At 36.9% G+C, this 15,097-nt stretch overlaps 1 protein-coding gene across 13 annotated transcripts in view; it reads right to left on the reverse strand.

The window, feature by feature from the left end:
* RAPGEF6 (Rap guanine nucleotide exchange factor 6) overlaps positions 1 to 15,097 on the reverse strand; it is a 202,531-nt gene that overhangs the window by 17,671 nt on the left and 169,763 nt on the right. For 10 of the 13 annotated variants that reach the window (XR_010412993.1, XM_064595861.1, XM_064595857.1 and 7 more), the window contains 4 exons: positions 11,285 to 11,408; positions 8,895 to 8,918; positions 5,068 to 5,288; positions 161 to 352 (listed from right to left, as the gene is read on the reverse strand). Coding sequence is in view for 12 of the 13 variants with exons in the window: in XM_064595861.1 (XP_064451931.1) it covers positions 161 to 352; positions 5,068 to 5,288; positions 8,895 to 8,918; positions 11,285 to 11,408 (561 nt within the window). In the remaining variant the exon portion in view is untranslated. The remainder of the gene's footprint in view (positions 1 to 160; positions 353 to 5,067; positions 5,289 to 8,894; positions 8,919 to 11,284; positions 11,409 to 15,097) is intronic. The other 3 variants (XM_064595858.1, XM_064595855.1, XM_064595865.1) reach the window with 1 other exon arrangement.

A 15,097-nucleotide genomic window follows, 5' to 3' on the forward strand; every position in this document is an offset into this window, starting at 1 on the left:
CTACACGCAAACTGAAACCTTTTTAAATTCATGAGTGATGATTAAATTATACAAACTACACTAGCTCATCTTCTGAGCATTTACATTTGCAATGATTTTTCATTCTAACTTCCCTGGAGATTTTAATTAAATCGATGCACTAATAATTGTGAATACTCACTCAATGCGGCAGGGTCTTTGGCTTGTCCCTTCTTCCTGATTGGGTGCAAATTAACAGCTGGCACTTGGAGCACCTGGCTTACTCTGTGGGGCTGATGCAAATGTGCTTTAGCTGTTTGGCCTGCCGATCTCATAGGCACTGGAGACATTTCTGATGATTTGGCTGATCTTTTCTCACTTAAATTCTTGGTCACTAATAGAACAGAGTAAGAAATATGTAACTGTGTGCTTTTTAAGGCAAGGTTATTACCAGTGACAATAATAAATAATTGCATTAAAACCATGTATTTTTTAATACAAAACACACAACAGATTAATCTTCCTGTAAGTATAACAACTTCATGTAAGTATTATGGCCTATTAGGTCCTGCAAGATTAGCATCAGGCCAGTATTTGCCTCCCTAATACCACACACTCTGCAGCAACTAGATGAGATCCCTTATTTTCTCAAGTCATCCTGTACCTTTTCTTCCCACAGCACTGATAATTTTTTTTTTTTTTTTAAGATTTTATTTATTTGACAGAGAGAGATACAGCGAGAGAGGGAACACAAGCAGGGGGAGTGGGAGAGGGAGAAGCAGGCTTCCCACCGAGCAGGGAGCCCGATGCGGGGCTCGATCCCAGGACCCTGGGATCATGACCCGAGCCGAAGGCAGACGCTTAACGACTGAGCCACCCAGGCGCCCCCACAGCACTGATAATTTTAACAATTCAATTACCTGTGCGATTCATCAATTAATGTGTCCCCCTAACCAGGCTCTTAACTAACATGAGAGTAAGGATTGCATATCTTGCTCACCACTATGGGTATTTGCTGAGCAAGTGAAATTGTTTCGATAGTTATATACAGGAATACCAGAGAACTGTTTTATAAATTCATGGTTAGAGTATTTGACAATAAATGTCAGAATTAAAAACGGAGCACTCTGACTTAAGAAACAAAAAGCTGCCGCCTTTGTATAAAATCAATACGGTCGTCCAGAGGAAAGAACTTTTAGTTCTTCAGTAACTCAAGGTGGTTTTAACACAGGTCCAGTCTCAGCACTCCATGATGTATTTGCTTTTAACATCAAGATAAAAGCCAAATTAGCACGTTTAACCAGTCCCAGCACAGCTATAACCGTTATCTACCATGCTTTTATTATGGGGGCCTACAGTGTATTTTGAGTGTTAAGAATTAGGAAACATTCCAGAAGTCAAAACAAAGGGACTCCTGTGCGATAATGTGCAGTGACTCCTCAACTGCTTGAATCCAGGCAATTATCTCACCTTTGGGTTCAAGCCATGAAACACACCTTCCCCTTTCTCTTAATACTAATCAATTCTCAACCGACATCTTATTTTAACTGCTGTAGTACAAGGAAAAAAACCCAAGAGACCACTTTAAATATAGAGGACTGCCCAAACCCAGCCAAATATATACTGATTTATTAGGAAGAACAAAATTCTAAAATTTTTCTCAGCAATTACTACTGTATAGGCTTGGGATTTAAAAATCATTTGAAAAATGATTAAAAATAAAAATATTTATATGCTTAAAAATCATTTATGCAACAGAAATCAAGTAAAGACTCAAATCAAAGGAATACACACTGAATTAAACTCACAAAACTTAAAGCAAGTCCTACAGATTTACTCATTTTAAATCAGTATTAAATATGTGGTAAAGGACACCATTTAGTGTTGTAAGAAAAGGCAGGTAAGTCTAGATGAGTGTAAGAAAAGTATGCAGGTGTGTATGTGTGAGGGAGGGAGGATGAGAGAGAGAATGGATGCAGAGTAGGTATGTGGAATCGTTCTGGGCCCCACATTTTAACAATGAGCCAGGCATAGAAGAGATTTTTATGCTCTTGAATATCCCAAATCAGATTTAGGAAACAAAAAAAGCAGATAATGAAAACAAAAGATAAAATAAACATTATTTCTGCTTTTGTCTGATGAAAGGTTAAACTGTGTCCCATAACTGTAAGATGATGAGGGTCTATGTTAAGTTACTTGGGGAACAATAATTTCAATGATCACGCAAAGCAGGGTCAGAGTACTTTAATAAATTAATTATGTATATGGGCTTTGAACCGTAAAACATGAATAAATCTTAAGATTCTGTACACTTTTTCAGTCTTTACTCCTTACATGTACCATTTTCACATGGCTGACACTATTCTTAGTAAGTCACAGGTAGTAAAAAATTTTCCTAGATACCTTCAAAGTCTACATGTCTACTATTTTTAATGGCCATGTACTATTCCTTGTATTGATAAGGAAACAGTATGCTTGACTATTCTCGAGCATTTTAGTATCTGCATGATTTCTTTTTCATCAGAATACATTCTGCAACATCTTTATATAAACAGATTTTTGGGTGCATTATCTCAAAGGAATAACAACCCCAATACTGGACACCTGACAGGTAGCTATAAGGAGTAAATAGCAATGTCTGTGAAGGGCCTAACATGGTTGCTGTATATAGAAAGCTCTAAATGATTATTAGGTTTTATTATTTCTTTCTCCTAATTTAATAGGATTGACGTAGAATCACAGAGATAAAACATACTGTCAATCCTTAAGTTTTACACGCTTGGGCAAACGGGAGATCTAGAGATCTAGAATGAAGAGAACCTTGCTCAAAAAGTAATAAATGACACTCAAACTCTGTCTTCATCCTTTATAGAAGGTGTTTGTTCCATCATACTTATTCCTATGGGTAGAAATGTCCAAGGTATTGTTTTTATAATAACATTTACCAAATACTTGTTACTTTGTACTTTAAAATCCACTGTCATATCTGAAATTTTTAAATCAGTATGTGGTTTTATATACACTTTCTCTTTTCTACTCTGGGTCAGCCCATGATGACTACCATTTCCTCCTATCAATTAGGAATACAGAAACAGAAAATGTGAACCTCCCCCAACTATCTTCTGTCAATAGTTTATCAAGTTCTAGACATCCTATTGGAATTTTTACTGGCATAACATTTAATTTAATATGCATAAAATAACATCCACTTATAATTTAATCATCTTTTTTGGTTGTCACAACACAGTGTCTTTTACCACTTTTGATTTCTGCTTTTGTAACTCATCATTTCCTTGACCCAGACACATGTAATATTCTCTTGTTTGTACAGGTATTCTCAGCTTTTAGAAGTCTGCATTATGCCATTTCACTTTTATGAAACACCTATGTCAGTACCAGTTTTCACAAGAAATTTTTTTTTTTATTAACATATAATGCATTATTTGTTTCAGGGGTACTTGTCTGTGATTCATCAGTCTTACACCATTCACCACACTCACCATTGCACATACCCTCCCCAGTGTCCATCACCCAGCCACCCCATCCCTCCCACCTCCCACCACTCCAGCAACCCTCAGTTTATTTCCTGAGATTAAGAGTCTTATGGTTTGTCGCCCTCTCTGGTTTCGTCGTGTTTCATTTTTTTCCTCTCTTCCCCTATGATCCTCTGCCTTGTTTCTCAAATTCCACTAACAGTGAGATCATATGATAATTGTCTTTCTCTGACTTATTTCGCTTAGCATAATACCCTCTAGTTCCACCCACGTTGTTGCAAATGGCAAGATTTCATTTTTTTTTAGCCACAAGAAATTTTTTTTTTTTTAAAGATTTTATTTATTTATTTGACAGAGAGACACAGCGAGAGAGGGAACACAAGCAAGGGGAGTGGGAGAGGGAGAAGCAGGCTCCCCGCAGAGCAGGAAGCCCAATGTGGGACTCGATTCCAGGACCCTGGGATCATGACGTGAGCCAAAGGCAGTCGCTTAACTAACTGAGCCACCCAGGCGCCCCTAGCCACAAGAAATTTAAAGAGGATTCTTGCTTATAGACACAGTGTGAACCCCATGCAGAGGAGAATCAACAAGCTATTTTCCCAGAAACTATATTCAGCACCTGAGCATCAAACCGTCATAGCTTTCAACTGGGTCTGTGCACATCTGTGCTTTATCTAGATTTACTTCGTGTATCCATTAGCTAGGTATGTCTTAAGGTATCAGAAAAGCTTAAAAGAGGTTATTTTGGGGGGCTTAGGAACACTCAAATTTTTTTGCATCTAAATTCATGGTAATTGCTTCTTCCCTTTATGTCATTTTGGCTTACGAAAGGTTTCATAGGAATGCTCTACTTAGGAATAGTGGGGGAAACCTGCACGTAAAAAAAAAAAAAAAAAAAAAATTTGAGAATAGGCTCTTCTTTTGTCCATCACATCAATATCAGAATGTGCCTGACTTTTCTTGTTTCTTACCTTAGTTACTGACACCTATGATCTCTGAGGGTTTCTTTTTTTTTTAAAAAAGATTTTATTTATTTGAGAGAGAGAGGGAGGGAGAGAGGGATAGCACACACACACACAAGCAGGGGGAGCAGGAGAGGGAGAAGCAGGCTCCCCAGTGAGCAGGGAGCACGAAGTGGGGCTCGATCCCAGGACCCTGGGTTCATGACCTGAGCCAAAGGCAGGTGCTTAACTGACTGAGTCACCCAGGCGACCCTCTCTAAGGGTTTTAATTAAATTTCTTGGATTTTCTAGTTGGTAAGTTATATCATCTGTGAGATTTAAAAAAGGTAAAAATTTCACTTATTTTTATTCTTCATTTAGGGGTGAAGGTAAAAATGTTCTCAAACAGAAGGGCTCCTCTATAATGTTCCAGTTTTTATAAGAAGACTTTATAATGATTTTTAAAGAAGAACTCTTTATCTCTCAATTTCCTGCACAGAGTAATCATTAAGAATGGATGGTATTCAGTATCTGGTTAAGAGATCACTTGATGCTTGGGGTATATCAGAAATCTTTTGTGAGTGAAAGTTAATTTTCACGGGACTTCAGCTTAACTCTAGAGAAATAAACTTCTATTCTGTTCTCTTTTACATTAAGCGAAACCTTGTACGTACAGGTACCATAGGCAGGTTCCCACTGCAATGACATCATCTGAAACTTTTCCTCATCTGTGTCTACATCCAGACTGGAAAGATACTGCTTCACTTTTCTTGCCATCTGGGCATCCTCATATAGCTTCTTGGCGTTAAGTAGAGAGCTGCGACGTGCCCTTTTTTTGTGTGCACCTCCCTGAACATCCAGCATGTTCGAGTTTGTGCTGCCTTGACTCAGTGACCTGTAGGGAGATGGAGATCACAATGAGGGGCAGTAAAGATGAGAATTACACATGGCAGACTGAAGATTAAAAGAATTTTGTTCTGTTAATGCTATTGCATGCTGATGCAAATGAGTTAAAAGATGAAGAGCATTAATGCAAAGTAATATGGCACACATGGCTATGTCCTGAGTTTTAAGATTCGGCAAAGTGTAGAATTCAAAAGAACAAGATAACAATCTCCCCCTTCCCCACCCAAAGCAACGAATTCCATCAGATCTACGTTTGTGCCTACGCAACTCAAGGCAAAACTGTGACAAGTAAACTGGCCCCGAGGCCATCCGCACTCTGAAGATATGGCAAGAGCCTGTGTCACAAGTGCATCCCCAGCCAGATCCCTGCACCAGGAGTTTCTAGAGCAGCTCTGCTTGTTTGTGCTGCTTTGAGCATACCATAGCCATCACCATTCCTGTCTATAGCAGGCCCGCTCTGAGTACGCTAGCCAATTTTACCAGTAAGCAGATCTTGGCCAAAATTCAAAAAGAACAACCGACAGGAAAAATAAGCATTTATACTCAATTCAGTATAGTTAGAGACCAGAAGTACAACAGAAAGCTACTCAATCTTCCATTCACACACAAATGGATTAAGCAATATGTGGTTCTAGGACTGACTATCTGGGACTTGGGACCTTTCCTTGCAATGCCTCTGTGAGGGAACTGCAAGCCAGGTAGAAATAACTACGATCCAAACAAGCTAACGCTTCTCCCAACTCTCCTCTTTTTGGCAAACCTCACTCTAGAATGACCACATCGAGAACCAATGCAAAATAGGAAATGCAATGTTATTTGTCCTTTCTAATTAGGCTAGAAATGCAAGGTTCTTAAATGATTTTTATTCTAAATGAAGTTCCCATTCCAAAATAATAAAGCTATCTATGGGTTTTCTAAATTACCCTCATTTTTATTCCCAAATATTCTAAATAGACCACAACCACAGAACAATTTGTTCTTCAGTGCTCACATACTATTTAAAACAGACACTAGAATCCTAGTGTTTTCTTGGTAAATTAAGTGAAACAAAGTTGTTAAAGTGTTATAGTATTTTTTTTCTTTCACTATTTTAAGATCTTTGGAATAGAATGCGCCTTACGTTTGAAATCAACTTTTGATTGCTACAGGTCAGGCAGAAACTGTGACAGGGTTATCACTAGTTTCACACACAGAAACTTCAAAACTTGCAGAATGGTTGGGAAGAAAATCCAATGACATTAGTGAATTACTCTTTCAATCTCCAGTAACCAAATGATTATTAAGAAGGGAGTAAATCTGACAAGTTCAACAACATTCCCAAAGCAGCAGTCAACAGGAGGCTAGCTCTAAGTATCTGCAAGCCCAAGCCATGAGTCCAGCACCAGCAGCTTTTACTTCTTTAATGGCTTGTTTTAAGAAATAATGCATTACCAACACACTTGATGGCACAAAAGAGAATACTGTGCAGGGAAAAAAAACTCCCAGAAACTAGTCACTCGGAAGACTCATATTCTAAATATGAAGAAGTCTGAGATCTAAATAAACCAATTTCATTTGCTCACATTTTTCTTTTAATGGATGCAAAAGGGTGTTATGTGATAAAAATACATATCTAAGTTTACATAAGAGCTCTTTTAATAAAGTAAAAAATATTCAGGGGTAAGAAGGCAGTGAAGTAATTTTTCTTAGTGGTACATCAAATAATGGTGTGTCCAACAAATGAAGATATCTTAGGTTCAGATAAATGCAGTAAAATCAAGGGCCAACTTTTAGGAGCAAATTTTTTTTTTTTAATTTTTTTATTCTTATATTATCCCCATACATTACATCATTAGTTTTAGATGTAGTGTTCCATGATTCATTGTTTGTGCATAACACCCAGTGCTCCATGCAGAATGTGCCCTTCTAGGAGCAAATTTTAATACAAATATTTTAATAACTTTTCCTTCGCTGGTATCAAAAAAAAAATGGTGTCTACAAATCGAGGATACATACAAAATCCTAGTAACTAATAACATTGTAATAATGACAATAAAATGTCTTCTAAACTATGTCCAAAACAGAAACCACCATGCTATAAGAATAAAAATACTTAGCATCTGCAAAAGCATCATACAATGCAACCCTAAAACTGAACAATGAATATGTTACTTAAGTCATTCAACACCCCAAATTCCCACTAGGATGTACTGACCGATATTCTTCTTCTAATAGTAATGCCAGGAACCAATTTCTATTTTCGGTGAGAAGAACCAGAAAAGACCAAGACATAAATGTGGAATACAGAAGAAAACACATGAGAAACACAAAGAGAACGGAGAACGTAGAAGGAAATTCAAGTTCACCAAACTTCAACAGAAAACAAGATCACAAATAAGACAAGACTCTAGTTCAAGTTAAGTGGCTCACAAAAAATCTTCTGTCATGTAATAAGAGCAACTAACTTCATGATTCACTCTAGTCTTAAAATAACAAAACCCTTCATTCACAAAAACCATCTCTTCATCTAAAAATGAAAGGGCTACATAGATGATTTATAAGGTCCTAAACACTCTATGATTCTAAATAGATATCAATGTAAAAGCAGATATCTGAACATACCTGAACAGAAAAAGGTGGCAGTTTCTGATTGTATTAGGGTTTGTTTGTTGTTGTTTTTTTTTTTTTAAGTCAACTCTACTCCCAACTTGGGTTTGACCTCATGACTCCAAGATCAAGAGTTGCATATTCTACAGACTGAGCTGGCTAGGCACCCCTGATTGTATTACAGTTTTAAGAGAGATAAGGGAGTCTCTTATTAAAAATGTTTTATTATGTCTCACGGTATTAGTGGATCTGATGAATTAAAATCATCTTCTATTTCAATTATTTACTAACCAAATTTTACAGTATAGTTTGGATAAGGGCTGCCTCTTATTGGAAAACTAATTGTAACATAACCTTTATAAACAAACTTCATCCATTTTTATATTATTACATTAAAAAATATATATGGTTTTGGAGAAACTTTTTTTTAAAAGTAGGCTCCACAGCCAATGTGGGGCTTGAACTCTGACTGTGAGATCAAGAGTCACATGCTCTACTGACTGAACCAGCCAGGCACCCCAAAATATGGCATTTGAGAATAAGAAAATGGCATGGACTCTGGAATCAGACTACCTGGGTCTCAATCCACTACTAATGAGCTCTAAGAATTCAGACCAGTCTATCTTCCCCGTCTGCAACATGGGAATAACAGTATTTATCTCACAGGGTGGATGGAGAATTCAGTAATTCATTTAAAGTGCTTAGAATAATATATGGCACATAGCAAGCGCACACCAAATATGTACTTCATCATCATCATTTAACTGACCCTGCTAAATTAAAATCTGTAAGGGACTTATGGGACATCAACAATGGCAAAGAAAAGGGGGGAAAAAAGCTAGTTCTATCACTACTTTCACCTTGTTAGCAAAAGGCATTTGTCAGGAATGTAGGTTGACAGGGTTAATAGAACGCATGCTATTTTATGTGCGTGCATTAATGAACAGGATGCAGTATATGTTAAGAGTCGTACAATCTCCATTTCAGTTGCATTCATCTCTACACTTACCCCAGACTCCGCCACCTCTTCTTCCTGTAAGCAAGAGCCACAAACATTGAAGCATGGGTTTGAATAGGAAAACACAGAAAAAAGACAACAGTTGAGAGTCAGAGAAACTATGGAGACAGAATAGAACAGAAAAATTTTACCAAGAAAAAAATGGTAGTTAACAGTAAAATGACTTTAATGGAATGCAGAGGGGTAAAATGAATTATGATATGTACCAAAGGCCAACAAACCCACAATATTCTTTAAAATATTTTTTTAGGCTAATTATATTTCTAATATCGAATCCACATCATAGGCTTATGTTAGTAAGAAGCTTAAGAAAAAACATGTACTTACTATAAATTGTGAATTTAAAGTTTTTAGGGAAGAGAATTTTTGAATTTTTTTTTGAAAGGATTTTGGGCCACTCATTTAAGTGACAGGATGAAATTACAAGGAACATAAAGATTTATGTCATTTCTAATGGCAGAAATTTCTCTGACAAGTACTTTACAAGAAATGTTGACCAGCAAATCAACTTAAAGTTTAGGTAAAACTACACCATCATAATAAAATACCTGCATATCCTTATACTCCAATTAGACCAAATAAAGATTGTTTATTTTTATTTATTTTTGCTCCCCGCCAGCCTCAGTGTGCCAGGCCTGCACCCACTAAGCTCCAGCTGCAGGTGGCCCAAGACTCTGTTTTTCAGTCAGCAAATTGATTACTGTTAGAATAAAAGAGGTTACTTTGTCCACACTAGATAATATACACCACAAAATGGACAATTATTTGCTTAAAGAAAGAGTACATTTCAGTACTGGCTGACAAAACAGATTCAGGAAAATTCAGTCCATTTCTATTTGTCCAATCTAATTATAAATGTTTCCTTTTCCCCTACACTATATTCTACTTAACCCAGGCCATTCCACAGAAAACAGCCAAGTTTACTAATTTCCTCCTTAGGTTTTTCCTCCTTTGCTCTTTTTTGAATCACAGCTGGTACTCATTATTTACTGGTCTGGTAGGGGCACAAATTCGTTATGTCTCAGGAACAAGGCTGCTAACATAAAAATGGAGGTCCACATAAGACAACAGGGAGTGGTGGGACCACTGGACAGAAACATGCAACAAAAGCAAAAACTTAAACAAACAACAAACCCTCCTCCACGTTTGCTTTGGTCCCTGGTTCTTAACTGTTTTCTGCTTCCAAACTGTTGAGCAACAACGTACCTCATTACACGTAGTGATTCTTAAGGGCAGAGTGGGATGGCTACGGAGGGGGACAGGGGATACAACCCTTCGTCCGTACTCTGAAGATCTCTACACTACAGCAACCATCGGATCAATTCCTTACAAAAACAAAGACTCCTTCCTCAACAGTAACTGAAATAAGACAAAACAAAAAACCTACCCAGACACACACTGATTCTTTAGTTACAAAAACTCCACCTCTGATTTTTAAAGAAACAAGTGTTTTTGTTTCCTTCATAGACCATATTTTTTTAAGCCAAAAGAAATATGCCTGCCCTTGTTGATATTTCATTTTGAAAAGTCTTATGTACTGAAGCTATACACATAGGCCCGGAAGAAAATAAGTCGCCTAGATTAAAACCCCAGTATCTATTTACTGATTATAATTAAATACTGATTATAATTTAAAAAATTAAATAAATACATTAGTATAAATACTAAATATAAAAACTACTAAGAACAGCTTGACAACATACTTTCTGTAAGTTTTATATAGTCTGAGAAAGACTTTGTTATTATATTAAAAATAAATTTTAAAAAGCATTCTTAGAAGTGAATATGGAATACAAATAACATCTTCCATTTCTATTAATGATGGAAATGCTTAAATTTGTGCTTTCTAAATTCTGTTAAAGTACTTACATACAAATAGAGTAGTACTATGGCTTGAGGAAAAGAATATATTTTAAAAGAATAAAGTATGACTTAAAGAGAAATAGAACTTAAAAATATTCAGTAAAAATAAAAGACATGTGCAGACTAATACTTTACAAATTAGGCTGAAAACCAGTTAAAGCATCCATCCTCTGTGATAACTTCAGTAAGGGTCAGCAATTTTCTTCTATTAGTTATTGAATGTAACAATAACAATACAGAATTATCCACATACTCAAAAAAGTAATACAGAACCAGGGTTCAAATCTCAGCAAAGTACATAATACTGGTCAAGTTACCTAACTGCTCTGAGCATCATTTTTTTCATACCACCTACCTTTAAGGGGTACCATGACAAATGATTACTCGTGCCTGACCTGTGTAAAGCATGTCACACAGTGTATAACAAATGGGAGATGGTTAATAAATGATAACTATTGTTGCTGTATCACTTGATGATATCACTTGATCTAACACTTTTACACACTTCAATGCCATACCTCTGTCGAAACATCATAGCTGGGTCCATGTTAGCAGAAGTCATTCGAACAACTTGCCGGATTTCCTTGGCAATCATTCTTAGCTTCTCAAAATTCACTAAACCATCTACTTTGGAGTCATTTCCTATGAAATAAAAGCAATTCTTTGGTTCTCAATATTAAAATACCTATATAAAGGTAGCAGAAGTCAAGTTTTTCTTGGGAGCACAAATCAGAACCTTCTTTATCGGGGCGCCTGGGTGGCTCAGTCGTTAAGCGTCTGCTTTCGGCTCAGGTCATGATCCCAGGATCCTGGGATCGAGCCCCGCATTGGGCTCCCTGCTCAGCAGGAAGCGTGCTTCTCCCTCTCCCACTCCCCCTGCTTGTGTTCCTTCTCTCGCTGTGTCTCTTTCTGTCAAATAAATAAATCTTTAAAAAAAAAAAAAAAAAAAAGAACCTTCTTTATCAAACTGCCACTTCTGTTTTCTTGGTTTTTGTTTTGTTTTAAGGGCGGGGGGGTGGGAGGGGCAGAGGGAGAGCGAGAATCTCAAGCAGGCTCCATGCCCAGCACTGAGCCTGACTCGGGGCTGGATCCCACAACCTTAAGATCATGACCTGAGCTGAAATCAAGAGTCGGGACCATCAACTGACTGAGCAACCGAGGTGCCCTGCCACTTCTATTTTTAAGAAGCGTATATATACGATTCAACTCTGCTCCCAGGTAATGAGCTACTGGAAGGAATTCTATTCCTATGGGAGCAGTGATTATAAATAAGCTACATAGCTTCTGAAACCAATTTCAAGGTGTTATTATAGGCACACCTGTAAAATGTGCTCTTCCTTAAATCTTACTCTCTAGATGCTCAGCTCACTCTCAGGCAGGTACCTGCATCTGCCCTTTTAGGCAGCAGGGTATAGCACCTGAAAACTCAGGTTTTAGCCAGGGGTCATAAAGACTGACCTATGGGTTTAATTAATCCAGTAAGTTTTAATCCAGTAAGTTTTCTTTGATTTAAAAATAGTTTTAAAAATTGTTAAATGAGTTGTCAACATTTATCAAGTAAAAGATATCCCCTGAAAACTTATGACTCTTCTTAAGAAAAGGGACGGTTCTAGTGGAGGGATTAAGGAAGGGTAAGTATGTTTTCCCAAATCACAATTATTAGTTAAAATTAAGAGGTGGCTGGCTCACAGAGGAAATACTTTCTAGCCTGCCATTCATCTTCTTTTTCCAAAATCTGAATTCACAATTCTTACTTTCATCAACCGACACAAATTTGCTTGCCTAAAAGTTCCAAAATTTTTATTTCTATTCTCATAATTGGACTCTTAGGAAAAATTCACACAACTTTCAAAATGGTCTACTTTTCTTTGAAGAGAGCAGGTATGAAACCAAACTTAGCCCATCTGATGGCTAAGTTCAGACTACAAGGCAAAAAAATGTAAGTGACTGTCTATAGTAGTGTTTCTTTTTCATGCCTGTCTTGAATAGTTAGTGTGACTGCACTTATCTACTATGGTAGCCCCTGAGATGCCTCTGTGGAACTCCCAAGTCCCTAAAGACAAGTTTGAGAACCTACTGGGTCTGAAACACAGCATGTTCTCCTTCCTCATAGTAAACAGAACCTATACATTGAACATGAGTTGTTCAGGGCTTCAACATGTGAGGTGGAAACAAAATAATCACCAAAAATACTTTCAAGTCACACAAACCTGTTTTGAGGGAGCAAGTCAGAAAAATATATATGAAGTCTATCAGAGTATTTCCTTCTGAAAAAGGAGTGATTATGAAAGAGGGGGCAGTAAGATTAGGTAATTACAACAACCCTTCTGCTGAGAATAATCAGAAAATTTGAGCAAAAACAGAAAAAGCAAATATTTTAGGGCATCAAAAAGCTATTGAGGCAGTGAAGATTCCGAAGAGGAATGAAGATCTGGGGAAGGTTTACTATTTCCCAGTACTTGATCCTAAGGGCATTACTGATTCAGAAAAGGCAGATGATGAGCCTAAAAAACTAAGTAGTACCACTCTGACTTATGAGGTTAGAAGATAATTAAGTCCTGGTAAACTCCCAATGCTTTGGGTTGGGATCCTGAAGGGCTATTCTGGGATTAAGGATGAACTAAATGTGACTAGGATACAAGTTCAGTGTTAAATTATCTCAAGAGGTGAAAATGGATTAAGGTGATTGTGGACTGCTAGCACACCTGTCTGGCAAAAGCAAGCTTTAATTTCTCTGGAGGAATGGGACATCATCCAAAATCTCAGATTATTTCTGTAATTTTTTATACACAACATACATTTGACCAAAAATAACCAGGGCTTATTAGGAGAAGAGACATGAATTAAATGCAGGTGGAGAAAAAGACAACAGAAAGGGACCCACAAAGGATGGAGTTATTAGACACAGACTTTAAAATAACCAAGTTGAATATGTGCAAAGATACAGAAAACAACACTGAGAACTTTGGCAGAGAACATAATAAAGATTAAAAAAAAAAATGCAAATTATAAACCTGACGAAAAAGGAAAAAAAAAAAAAACAAAACCAAACCTCACATTAACACAACAACTGGAAGTAGGAACTCACTGATATATTTAACAGTAAAAAACACATAGTTGAAGAAAGAATTGATAAATTGGAAGAAAATATCCAGAATGAAGCCTGGTAAGACAAAAAGGTGAGAAACAGAGAAAAGAGGGTATGAGACAACAGAGGAAGTCATCAGGTCTAACAAAGGTGAAATCAAAATCCCTGAAGTAGAGGTTCGAAGAGGAAAGGTAAAAAATTTGAAGATAAAATGAATGAGAATTTTCAGAACTCATGAAAAATATCAAAACACAGTTTTCAAGACATCTTACAAACAAATCAGGACTAAAACAAACAAAACCCAAAATACTACACCTAGTTACACCATAGCCGAACTAGAGGAAAAAAGAGACAAAATTATATGGCAGCTTTTGGGAAAAGCGCAAAATACAGTCACAGGCACAGCAAGGAAGACTGACAAGTGATGTCTCAATATCAACAATGAAAGCCAGGACACAATGGAATAGTCTCTTAAAATGTTCAAAGAAGACAAATGCCAACCAAAATTATGCCTTAAAAATGAATATGAAGGGGCGCCTGGGTGGCTCAGTTGTTAAGCATCTGCCTTCGGCTCAGGTCATGATCCCAGGGTCCTGGGACCGAGCCCCGCATCGCACTCCCTGTTCTGCGGGAGGCCTGCTTCTCACTCTCCCACTTCCCCTGCTTGTGTTCTCTCTCTCACTGTGTCTCTCTCTGTCAAATAAATAAAATCTTAAAAAAAAAAAATGAATATGAAGACATTTTGAGATAAACGAAATTAAGATATTTCATCATCAGCAGACTGGCACTTAAATAAATAATAAATAGTGTTATAGCAAGAAAAAAACCCCAACTACATGGAAGTGTTGAAATGCAGAAAGGAATAAAAACAGTAACATCATCATCTAAATACCGACCTTACTAAATGATAGTATCATGTGGGAGTTCAAGGCATGACAACAACTGCATATAAACTGGGATGTGAATAAATGGAATTTAAATAATCTAAGTTCTTTGCATTGTCCAATACACCGAAAAGTACTGATGAATATTAACCTAATACCAATTATAATGTCTAGTGTAACATGAGAAAAATAGTAAAACAGTATATAGTTAGTAAGTTACTTTACTAGAATACCATACACAAAAATTAATTCAGGAAGATTGTAGATTAAACATGGTAAAAGATCACTAAGTTAGGCGTTTAAAGCTAAGAATGTGCTGTTCATCAAAAGATAACCTTAAGAGACTCAAAAGGTAAGTC

Source organism: Mirounga angustirostris, unplaced genomic scaffold (genome assembly GCF_029215605.1).
Source record: "Mirounga angustirostris isolate CCGP_5_RB_7025 unplaced genomic scaffold, mMirAng1.0.hap1 SCAF_7, whole genome shotgun sequence".
Lineage (NCBI taxonomy): Eukaryota > Metazoa > Chordata > Mammalia > Carnivora > Phocidae > Mirounga > Mirounga angustirostris.